This window comes from Rosa chinensis, chromosome 7 (assembly GCF_002994745.2).
Source record: "Rosa chinensis cultivar Old Blush chromosome 7, RchiOBHm-V2, whole genome shotgun sequence".
Taxonomy (NCBI): domain Eukaryota; kingdom Viridiplantae; phylum Streptophyta; class Magnoliopsida; order Rosales; family Rosaceae; genus Rosa; species Rosa chinensis.
The window spans coordinates 52,400,592-52,412,536 of record NC_037094.1 but is presented as its reverse complement, the minus strand read 5'-3'; the positions used below and the strand labels follow the sequence as shown (position 1 = coordinate 52,412,536).

At 37.6% G+C, this 11,945-nt stretch overlaps 1 protein-coding gene across 1 annotated transcript; it reads right to left on the bottom strand.

Annotated features, from left to right (window-relative positions):
* Nucleotides 1–4,691: 4,691 nt before the first annotated feature.
* Nucleotides 4,692–10,281, bottom strand: LOC121050668. The gene is made up of 3 exons (XM_040511495.1): nt 10,219–10,281; nt 8,054–8,195; nt 4,692–4,990 (listed from the first exon to the last, which is right to left on the bottom strand). Exons 1-3 carry the CDS (start codon nt 10,279–10,281, stop codon nt 4,713–4,715), a joined length of 483 nt encoding a protein of 160 aa, XP_040367429.1. The 3' UTR covers nt 4,692–4,712.
* Between the last annotated feature and the right edge of the window lie 1,664 nt (nt 10,282–11,945).

Below are 11,945 nucleotides of genomic sequence, written 5' to 3'. Positions count from 1 at the left end.
TCCTGCATTCTAATATGGTGATAACCAGATCTTAAATCTAACTTAGTAAAAATGGCAGCTCCATGAACTTCATCTATCAGTTCATCCACTACTGGGATGGGGTATTTATCTTTCACAGTAACAACATTCAATGACCTGTAATCAATGCACATTCTCCAAGTATCATCTTTTTTCTTCGCAAGTAAAACTGGTGAAGAAAATGGAGACACAGTTGGCCTAATAATACCATTTTCTAGCATCTCCTGCACAATCTTCTCAATTTCGGATTTTTGGAAGTGAGGATACCTGTAGGGCCTCACACTTATAGCTGAAGTGTTAGGGAGCAGCTCAATACTATGATCTTGTACTCTTGCTGGTGGCAAAGATGTTGGGGGCTGAAACACTTCAGAAAATTTTTGCAGTAGCTTGCTGATTGCAGGATGTACTAGTTCCTTGGTTTTATCATTCTTCATGGGATTCAGTTGTACCAAAACAGCCTCTCTCTCTTTCCTCAACAATCTAGTAATGGCCTTGCAGCTGATCACAGAAGCTTGGGACCTTGTTTCACCTTGTAACACAAACTTAATCTCGCCAACATGGAACTGCATTTTCATTGTCTCAAAGTTCCAGGTTATATCCCCTAATGTTTTAAGCCAAGCAACTCCCAATACCATTTCACACCCTGAAACTGGTAAAATATAAAAATTAGCTTAAAATATGTATTTTTGCAACTGCATTTCAACCTTTACCTGCCCTTTGGTTTGCATTATTGCTCCACTAGCCAGCCTGACCTTTAGCGGTTTAATGTCAATGACTTCAGTTTTGAGATTCTTCAACAAGGAAGGGTGCAAGAAATTATGCGAAGCACCAGTGTCAATCAAAACGTGTATTGTCTTCTTATTTAGAAGACCCTTAAGCTTCATAGTGTCTGGACTGTCCTGACCACCTCCCATGACTTGTAGGTGTATCTCAGGTTCTTGAATTTCATCTTCTTTTTGTAACTCATCTTCTGTGTCTGCATGTAAAGGATCAGGCATCTCCACCTCCTCTTGAACTACTTCAATCACCATTAGTTGTCCTTTTCTGCAGTTGTGTCCTGGCCGGAATAATTCATCACAGAAGAAACATTGGTTTTTGGCTCTCCTCTCTTGATATTCAGCCTGAGTTAATCTTTTGTTATTTCCATTGGAAACGATGGCAGTAGGTGTGGAGCCAACAGATAGAGATCTTGATTGGTGACCATGTACTCTCACAGGTTGGTTTGGCATAGCAACCTGGGGATGTCTACTGTAAGAGCTCGAGTTGGAAGTAGGAACAGGCTTTGCGCTGAAATTAGACCTATTCTGATTTCTGTTTCCAGCTTCTCTTTCCTCATATATTCTTGCTAACTCACAGGCTTCATACAAGGTTTTTGATTTTTGTGCCTTAACATCAGCTCTGATGTCGCTCTTCAGTCCTCCCAAAAAGCAAGATAGCAACACTTGTTGAGAGAATCCTGGAGCCCTTCTTGATAGCCTAGTGAACTGTTCCTTGTATTGTTCCACAGTTCCAGTTTGAGACATTCTTGCAAGAGCAGCTTGATAGTCCACAACGTTATGACCACTGAATTTTCTCATGAGTAGATCAGCAAGACCTAGCCAGGTGGGGGGAAATTCATGTTTAAACATGTACCACCTATCTGATGCCTTCTTTGTTAGGTGCATGGTGGCTATGGCTAACTTTTTCTCCTCAGGAATTTGATAAAACTCAAAGAATTGTTCAGCTTTATTTAGCCATTCAACAGGGTCTCCACCACTAAAGGTGCTAAATTCAAGCCTCATTTGTCTCATAGTGGGTAAAGTAGGATCATGATGGGGTTGGTTGAACATAGGAGGATGATTACTATGATATGGTTGAGGCGTAAAAGGGTTAAATTGCTGATGTGAAGTTGGGAGTGGAAACCCCCTTGAATATGGTCCTGCAGAGTGTATTTGAGACTATAGTTGTAATTGAACAGAAGACCCTTGGTAAACCTGCTGGACAAGACCGTTTTGACTGTTTGTAAGAGCATTTTGATAAGTAGGGACAACAAAAGGCAATTGGTGTGACACTGATGGGAGTGTAAGAATATGGTCCGAAATAACTCATCACAAAAGGTTTAGTACTGCTAAAATGACTAGTAGATGCAAATCCAAATGAAGGTTGCTGTGGATTGCCGAATGAAGCCGGAAGTGGACCAGCAATATAGTTGAATGGTTGTGAACCAAAATTGGTGTGCTGAAAGTATTGGTTGTGAAGTTGATGATCGGGACTGCTGTACCCACCACCATACACACCACTACCATCCAAGTTATTCATATTAATAGTAGCTTGCCTACTCATTTGAATAGAAACAGTAGATCGACGCATCATGGCACTAGTGGCTTGCATCATATTAGTGGTGTTAATCATGTTGGTATAAACTTCACTAGCAAAGCCAAGTATAACATCATTATCATTAAGATTCAGAGGAAAACCACATGGTTAAGGTTTAGAGATGCTACCCTAATCGATCGAATGCGCTGTAGTCGACGTGGCCATAGTGGAAGAAGCAGACTGTGTTGTGGTTCCTTGGATTGGAGTAGCAGCTGAAGATGGTAATTAACGACCCAAAGCTGATTTGAGGTGATCCATGCTAAGCAAGATCTGATCTACTCTCAGCATGCATTAGATGAATTTCTTCAAGGATTTCAGCTCGTAGAACTGTAACAGAGTTTTGAACCGCCATCATAGAGTCCTACATAGCTCCTATTTTAGCCGTAGTCTCATCTTTGTGAATTTGAAGGTCAAATTCCATATTTGAAAGCTCACCGGAAGAGTGTGAAGCTCCGGTACTTCCAGCTCCCTTGAGCTTCACCATACCCTCAGAATCGAGGGCTCTGATACCAGATTGTTAGGGGACTAACCCTAACTACTGGAATGCAGCAGATAAGAATAGAATTCTAGCGAGAAGAAGAGGAAAATAGAAACTGCAATTATATTGATTGACAATTCTTCTATAAGGGAAAGCAGAAATATATAGCTAGAGCGTGGTCATGTGAGACACGTGCCACCTCAACATTGGTCAATATCCTAACGTGAAGGCAGCTATTAGATTCCATTATGAGGACGAACGAAACGGTGTGTATAGCTAAATTGAAATAGAAAATAAAGGAGACTTGGACTATACTCAGTCAACATAGGCTGCTGTGATTAGTTTCATAACACAATATCTAAGAAAATTTGGTTTTGGACTTTTCAAGTTTTTCGTGAGAAAAGTCAGGTCTTAATTGTTAATCAGATTTGATCAACTTTTGGCCAGAATGTCAGTTTGAGACGCATGATACCTTTCCAGAATAGGAACGACGAGATCTTCAAGACTCACTTTAGTGAGCCCTATCAGATTTAGTCCAAAATATATAGTTTTAATTATCCGATTCGGCATTTAATATTTTTAGGCTAGTTTTATATTCTTTTTAATTATGATTATTTTTATTTTAGGTTTTTAGTTTCCTTTTTAATTTGGATTCTTTAGGATTTCTTGATAGATTATGATTTAGGGTTTTGGATGCCTATATAAGCACCATTATGCTTTGTATTAGGATCAGTTTATGATATCAAATTTAATAAGATGAGAGATTTTTCTCAAATTCTCTGGTGGACTCCAGATTTATCTTTTTAGGGTTTATTGTTTGTAAACCCAAGTTACTTCCGACTGCGACAGGTGGTATCAGAGCCAGATTTTTCCTGTCTCTTTTATTTACCTTTGTAGCAATGGTTGACGAACATGCCCCAATTACAAGAGCGGATTTAGATGCCCTTATCGCTCAAGAGGGGAAAACCAAGTGGGAAAGCTGTTTCTGATTTATTTTGTGCACAAACGTTTTTTAATGGGTAATTTATAAAATGAACGATTTGGCTAATGAAGGACAACAGAAACCATAAACCCTCCTAAAATAAGTTATGCGTTTGTCGTGGTTTTTCTTTCTCGTTGTAACTTTTTTCTGTCATTAAAAAAAAAAAATTATGTGTGTTTCCTATGGGCAAGCAACCAAATTTTTATGGCCTTTCAGTAGGATATGGGCCTAATATATTCATGATAGGGCCAGCACTACTCAGCTCGTGTATCTGTTAGGGCCAGAAAAGCTTAGAGTTAGGAATTCGAACTCCCCGTTTTAAAGACCTGACACTGCCCATTCAATTAGAACAAAGAAAAAAGAACCAGTCACCACAATAACGTTTTGTTAACCGGAGTAGTGAAACAAAATATGCTAAACAGAACTAAACTGATAATGAAATAAATGGTTTAAAGAATTTCCTATGCCTTCTCAGAGGTCAATCCAAGTGGCTTACGAGAAAAACTTCTGAGAATGCAATGCATGGTAATTCAAGTCCTTGTGCAAGAAATGTTGGAAAACTAAAGTACTGTCATCATATTTTCACAAGGAACATAAAAACTGAAAAATATAATAAAAAAATAAATAAATACATAGGCTCATGTTTTGAATTATCCTAAATAGTTGTTGAAAATCAAGTAACTCGACGGATATATTGCAGATGAAGTGATCATTTACAAATTGGCAAAGTTTCATTACACGACACATGTAATAATCGCATGACTCAAAGACCTTGCAGATTGTTATTTTCTTATTCAACCGTTACACTTGCAGGGTGGTACCAAATACGTCTTATATTACTGTAGATTATTTTCTTATGAATATAAATCAGCATGAAATTCAAAGGGAAGAGAAAATTGGGACACCTGGCAAGGTGACTCCTGCGTCAACAATGTAAATATTGCCCGAGACATATTCAGAGGAGTCATGTATCAAATAACGAGCTAGTGATGTCAATGCTGGATCTGAAGTGCCATATGTTCTCAAAGGGACAGCTCTCATAGCCACATTGTGTAGCCAATCTTTTTGCATAAGACCCTCGGTAATTTCAGATCTGAAAAGCCCAGGTGATATTGCATTCACTCTGATCTTGTGTACCCCAACTCCACAGCCATGACCTGTTAAACATAATAGAAAACAGTATACTTCCATCACTCTACCAACAAATAACATTTGTGAAGTACATACCCATAAGAAGACCCTAAGATCAACATCCTTGAAGATTATGACAGTTAAAATAAAATAAAATAATAAATAAATAAATAAATCTTAAAGCGCAATAGTATTATTATGCTATGTGTTGAACAGGCAAAATTGAGGATAATACAATACCAAAAACAAAACTTGAGGAAAAGTTGTAAGTGTAATGCTATATGGTGCAAATAAGTCATACAACTTCAAGTCCACTATACCATACAAGACCAGCAATTTAGCTTTTAAACACTTGTAAGTTGCAACTACCGAACTAAAGATACCAAGAATCAAAACTCCCCTTCAACAAACAAGGGTGATGTTAAGAAAAAGTAGAAGGCAGAATATAAACAACTGTACTACTTGTAGATCCAGTTCTGTTTTGAAGTATAAGCTCTTACAAATCCATTCCTCCTCTATTCATAGACTTTGTAAGTTGTCTTTTTTAATCAATGTGAGATATTTCCTCTCCAACACGCCCCCCCACGTGCAACCTAGCTCTAGATCTGCACGGGAAATTAATTAACAATCCAATTCCCACATTGGAAATTGGGACACAAGTCTCATATCGCTTTTCCAATATGAGATATTTCCTCTCCAACACGTCCCCTCACGTGCAACGTAGTTCTAAGTTTGCACATGAAATTAATTAGCAATCCAATTCCCACATTGGAAATTGGGACACAAGTCTCATATCAGAGACTTAGCCAATATAACAATCCAAAGCCCACATCGGACACTTAGCAACAATCCAATCGGAATATTCCGATCATGTTATTAAACAGTGACAAGTGTGGCCTGTGGCCCACCATTGTACCGATATTGTTTCAACTTAAACCACCCGATAGGTGTTGAGTTTTAATCACAAAAAGCCTCGGTACAATTGTGACATCCCGAACCCGAATTCACTGGTTTACTAGTCACTTGGACGGTGAACGATCTTTACTTTCACTTTTACTATCGTTTTAGTGCTTTTAGTGGCCCTAAAAGATGACTTTTTGTTTGGGTCAAAATTTGAGAAAATTTCCTTCATGAAAGTCGTAGAGAAAGTTAAACCGAGTCCGTGGACATGTGGCACACTTAAATCAGAATTCGTATGTGAAAGTTATGGCCGAAAATATAAAAGTTACTGTGGTAAGTTGCCATTTTTGGAAACCTACCCAGTTTTCTCTCTCTTCTTCCCCGACCCTTTTCTCCTCTTTGGTCCAATTCTTCCTCCTATTTCTTCCTTCTCTGGCTGACCCACGACGGAATCCGGACACCGGCAAGCTCGCCTCTTCCTCCTTGTCACATCTGTGGTGGTGTTTTGCTTTGATTCGGTCGGAGGAGCTCGATTTTGAGCCGTGAAGTTCATTGTAGCCGATCGGAACATTAGTCGATTTTCGGCGATTCCGGCCGTCTCCGGCCACCAACCAGGCGTCGAAGGTTCAGTTTTTGCCAAGGATCATTTTGCCCCTAGCCTCGAGCCACGATTTGCAGTGTGGAGGTCGAATTGACGATTTCAAATCCTAGAATTCTTGGGTTTTTCTGGAAAAACTTCACCGGCCAATTTCGATCACTTATAGGTAAAATTGAAACTTGTTGTAGTTGTGAAAATGCTTGGACTGTTGAGTAGGTGGTGCTGGCAAAATTTGGTGACCATCGGAGGTGGTGGCTACAAGCGCGTGGGCCCCACGCACCGCCACTGTGGATGGCGCGTGGGATTGGTTTTTAATTCCTGTTTTAGCCCAATTAAATCCTATAAATGTTGTGGAGCTTGTATGTGAAGTTTGGTGGAAATTGAAGGAGTTTTGTATCGATTGTGTAATTCCGAAGTTTAGGTTGTCGATGAATTACTAGAATCTGGCGGTCGGATTTCTCTCGGTTCTGCCCTAGAACCTTTAAACTAATGAGTTGGTATTAAGGGTGTAGTTGGATTAAATTGGAAAAGAAATTGGAAGTTTGATTTAGGAGAATAAGATATTAGAATCGTATTTAATTGCCGAATCGTTATTCACGAATTATAATTGTGTACAGGGCAAGATACCGAGCTATTACTCGATGAAGGAACTCGTATGCGTGATTGCCTAAATAGTACTGTGAGTGGACATTTATTTTAAATTAAATGTATATGCAGTATGTTATTATTTTCCGACTGAGGTTTAATTTATTATTGGAATTATTGAGTGTTATGATTTTATGAGCTTGATTTCTTGAGATTTATTATGCTCTATGAGCTACGGGATTTTTTAGTGGATTTCCTTCCCGAGGGCTTTCAATAGATTTTTCAAGCTATTTATTTATGAGTTATTGAGTTGGGAAATGATTTTCGGGAAGTGACTGATTCTGAAAATATTGTGAGAAATAATGATTTCAAATATTGATTTATATGGTGATTTACCAAGTATTTGATTTATGCTTTCGAGGATTTATTGAGATATTGAGCTTTGAGTTAGCAAGATAATCCTGAGCAATTCTTTTGGTGATTTATTAATGATTTATTGAAGTAATATTGAGTTATTTCTGAAAGCAAGTAATTGAAAAAGGTTGTTTCCAGTTTATCAAGGAGTCTATCTTCGGCGCGTGCGTAAATTACCTAGTCGGCAGTCCCTTCCAGACTACATAGTTAGTTGGCAGTCCCTTCTAACTACCTATGGCTAGTTGGCAGTCCCTTCTACCCACTGCCTCCTAAATCTGGTTGGCAGTCCCTTCCGATGAGTCACCTAGTTGGCAATTCCTTCCAGATGACATGAGGTAGTCAGTTGGCAGTCCCTTCTAACTACCCGTGGCTAGTTGGCAGTCCCTTCTACCCACCGCCTCCTATTCCAGTTGGCAGTCGCTTCCGATGAGTCATCTGGGTGGCAGTCCCTCCCAGATGGCATGAGATGATTAGACAACAGTCCTTTCTAATCATTAAATGAGTTTTCTTGAAAAGGATTGAGTTGGAAATATTCTGAAATCTCGTTGCATGTCGGTTTTGTTAACAAGATATTTGAAATATGGTTACTTACCCAAGTACCTGGTTACAACTAGCCAGTGGAACAAGAAGAGATGGAAATTCAGCAAGAAATTGAATTGGCAATCTAACTTCTGATTGAAGACACAGAAAGGAAAAACAGTGAAGACTCTCGACCTGGACTGCAACAGGAACGTCTGTAAAATGAAAAGCAACATGTCAATGCAACCGACCAAAGAATCCAACATCTTAATCAGCTAATGTATTCACAAAAGACTGAAATATGACTAATATCAAGATTAAAACAATATTCAACAGATTGAGATTGAGAGAGAGAGAGAGAGGGAGAGAGAGAGAGAGAAAGAGAGTGCCCATTATACACTGATATTTATAGAGTATATATTGATGTATAATTAATATTTTTTCTTGTTTTTCTATATGCCTAATTTATCCTTGGGCAATATTCCTTACAGAGTATTGATGTATAATTATAACATTTTGAAAAGTATGTGATTTATGGCTTAATTCATGCATGCTTTGATTTCAAATTTTCATTGAGGAAAACTTTTATATATAGCACTATGATTTCAAACTATACAAATACTAGTTCAGTTCATGTAGACCATAAGACAGAAGTTCAAATTTGTTGTTGTGAGCTTGTATATCACCTATGCATTCGTGATCATATTGTCTTTCGAAAGTACGGTATCTATTAATAAGGTATGTTATTCATGAGATTTAGTTTTTCAAATCTTTTCTTTTCTCATCCTTGTACCTTGAATTTTCTAATGGTAAATTATTTTGTTCTAGGTTTGAACTTTTCCTTTTGTATATTATCATATTAATTCGATCATTGTTCATTCACAAATGTTACATAATCGATAGATATATGCATAAGAGATAAGTTAGAGATTTTCAACATAAGAAATATGGTCAACTCGCAATGATAAAATACATAAGAAAGAGGTTGATATGAAAATTCTAGAAGTGTAACATACACGTCTAATGTTTATGTTGTAATTAAAATAAAAACCTATTAGATATGTTAGAAACTTAAACCTCTACCTTTAAGTTAGGGTGCAAGTAAATTGATGAAAAACACAAAATCTACCTTTAAAATAGAAAGTTTAAATTACCAAAAAGTAAATTTCATATTCATTTAAATCTGTAAAGCCATTGAATTAAAAAAAAAATGTATAAGAATGCTCCATAATTCTAGCAACAATGATGAGTAGAAGGAAAACTGCTATAATAATTAATGGTACCAATAAAAAATCTACAATTAAGATTTTTAAAGAGGACTAAAGTGGTAAACTGTCGTGTATCGAAGAGAGAGAAAACCCTAAGAGAGAAAAAAACCCTCGTCCGGCTGCCCCGCCATGTCTGCTTTGGCCTCTGGCCCGGCCGGCGTGAGACGAGCGTGGCCGGACGGGACTCGTGTTGGGCCGCTCAACGTTTGAGCGGCAGGATCACTAGGTGTGGATGCATCTAGGAGCAGGTTGGAGGTAGGATGGGTTGGGGATCAAAACCAGACTGGAAACAATCTGGATTGCAGAAGGATGAACGGTTTTGCAGGTGGAGGTGCCCGGCGGCTTGGCATGGGTTGGTGGAGGATTTCTTGGGCGATCTGTGGCGGCAGCTATGGTGGCTTGATGCGCGTGCAACGACCAAGGGACTGTTATCGTAGAAACCAAGATCTATCGTAGGCCTTTGGCTTTCAGATCTTGAGCGTCAATCGTCGCCCGGTGCCGGAGATGGAGCGGCTGTGTGTAGGAGACCCATAGCCGGCGGCATTGGGTTTGGGTCTGGTCTGGTGATTGGCAGGGATGGGATACTCCAGTTCAGGGGTGATGGCTGGTTTAAGGCGGAAGGGAAGATGGTATGATGATGGCGGCGATCAGTCTCCAGTGGAGGCGGGTGTTTAGGCGGTGGCGATCGGGGATGCCAGCAGCGTGGGTGTCCCTAGCAGGGACCAAAGGGGTTGGGCCAGGTTATGTGTGTTGGGCCCGTGTTGGTGGGCAGTTATAATTAGTTTTTAGGGTTGTGTTTGTTTTGTTTTTGTTTTTCGGTATTAAGTTTTACTATTGGGTAGGTGCACTGCAACTTTTGGCATAGACAATCTCCTCTTCGACGGTCTATAGGGTCGTTCCTATTCTGGAGTTGGGTCAACAGCGGTGGTGAAAATGTCTGGCTGTGGCATACTAGCATAGACAATCATACTTGGCCTTCTAGTGGGTCGTTCCTTTCTGGATTCGGGTCGGAGTTGATGGCGATTTGGAGCATTTGTGGATTGTCGATGTTGACATTAAGGTGGCAATGGAGTTGTGTTTAGTTTAGTCTCAGGTCTGTTGGTCCAGCATTTCAATTTGGTCGGGTTCGAAGTCACAACGAGTGTAGACTTGGTCGATCAAAGACAGGTCAGGAGGACTCTGGGTGGCGAGTTAGTGTTGACAAAGTTGTGAATTTGGCATTCACTGCTCCTGCGCAAGTTGTCTCTGCCTTTTAGTTGTTGTGTCAATTTTAGTCTGTAGTTGAGTTAGTCAGTCAGTTTGGATTTCTAGTGTGAATTCCAGTGGCCATTTATGTGTTAGAGATGTTGCTCAAACTCATTGTAACCAGTTCAGTATTAATGAAGTTTCTTCTTGATAAAAAAAAAAAAAAGATTTTTAAAGAGAACGTTAATTTTTATTCTAAAAAAAACGTTAATTTTGCTAGTTGACTAATGTTTATCAGCTTTAAATAGTGATAATATGTGTAAGAGAGTTTCTATTGGGACCTCCAAATCTGCTCACTTGACCTCACTCTATTATGAATTATTAAATGACATATATAACATACTATAAAATGACTATTAAGGACAATAATTATACCCAAAAAATTGTTATATTTATTTTCTCTAGACTTTCCAATTCAATAATATTATATTACATTATTTATTATTTTCCCTATCTATTTTCATTTTCCAATTTCACTACATACTCATTAAAGTATTCATATATATTTAATAAGAAATAAAAATATGATTAAGATAAAAATGTATGATATGCATATTGAATGCATATTGGTCAGGGAGAACAAAATAAATTGTATTATGACCTAAATTTAAATCTATCCATTATATTTGCAAAAAGAAAAAAAATAGAGCTAGCAAATAAAAATAAATAAATAAATATTTAAATAATTAATCATGAGGTACAGAAAAGAGAGAAACATTAAGTAAAAATGATTAATCTGTTTTTTTTTTTTGCACAGCTAAAAAAGAAAAAGTAAATGAAAAAATCACATATTTTTTATTTTTATTAATTTTAAAGCTCAATACCTTGTGTTTAATTTTTTTTTTATTGGATAAGAGATTTATGTTGTCTGATTAAGGAATGGAGATGTAATTAAGAATTATAGAGTAATTAAATCATTGAAATTACTAAGTTTTTTATTATAAAGATCTTAGTTTGTTAGTAAATTATATGTGTGAGGTTATTTGTGGAATTTTAGTGCGGTTTAATGAGTAAATTTAGTATTTAAAAATTTGATAGGAGGTATAAAAAGCATAGAGGTTAAGTGAGTAAATTTGGAGGTTTCAATAGAAATTTAGAAAAAAAGAAACGCAATATTTTTCCTAATCGGCAATAATTTGGTGCAGATTGAAAAAAAAATAGTAGGTAAATTTTTTTCATTAGATTTATAAAAATTGGGTCTATATAATGAATTTCCCCATAATTTAATAATGATGCATATACAATTCCAATGGTGGAACGAGATAAAGTTGTAAAAGAATGAAGGGAGCAAAACAGACGGGTTTACATGTGAGAGGCCAGGATCAGGAAGAGATGATATCGAATTGCTTTTGGGTATCTGGTTTTACTTGAATAACGTTTGTGAGTGAAGGTAACTTAATCAAATCTTCAAAAAAAAAAAAAAATGTATAATAAATAAAAAAAGCAAGTTTG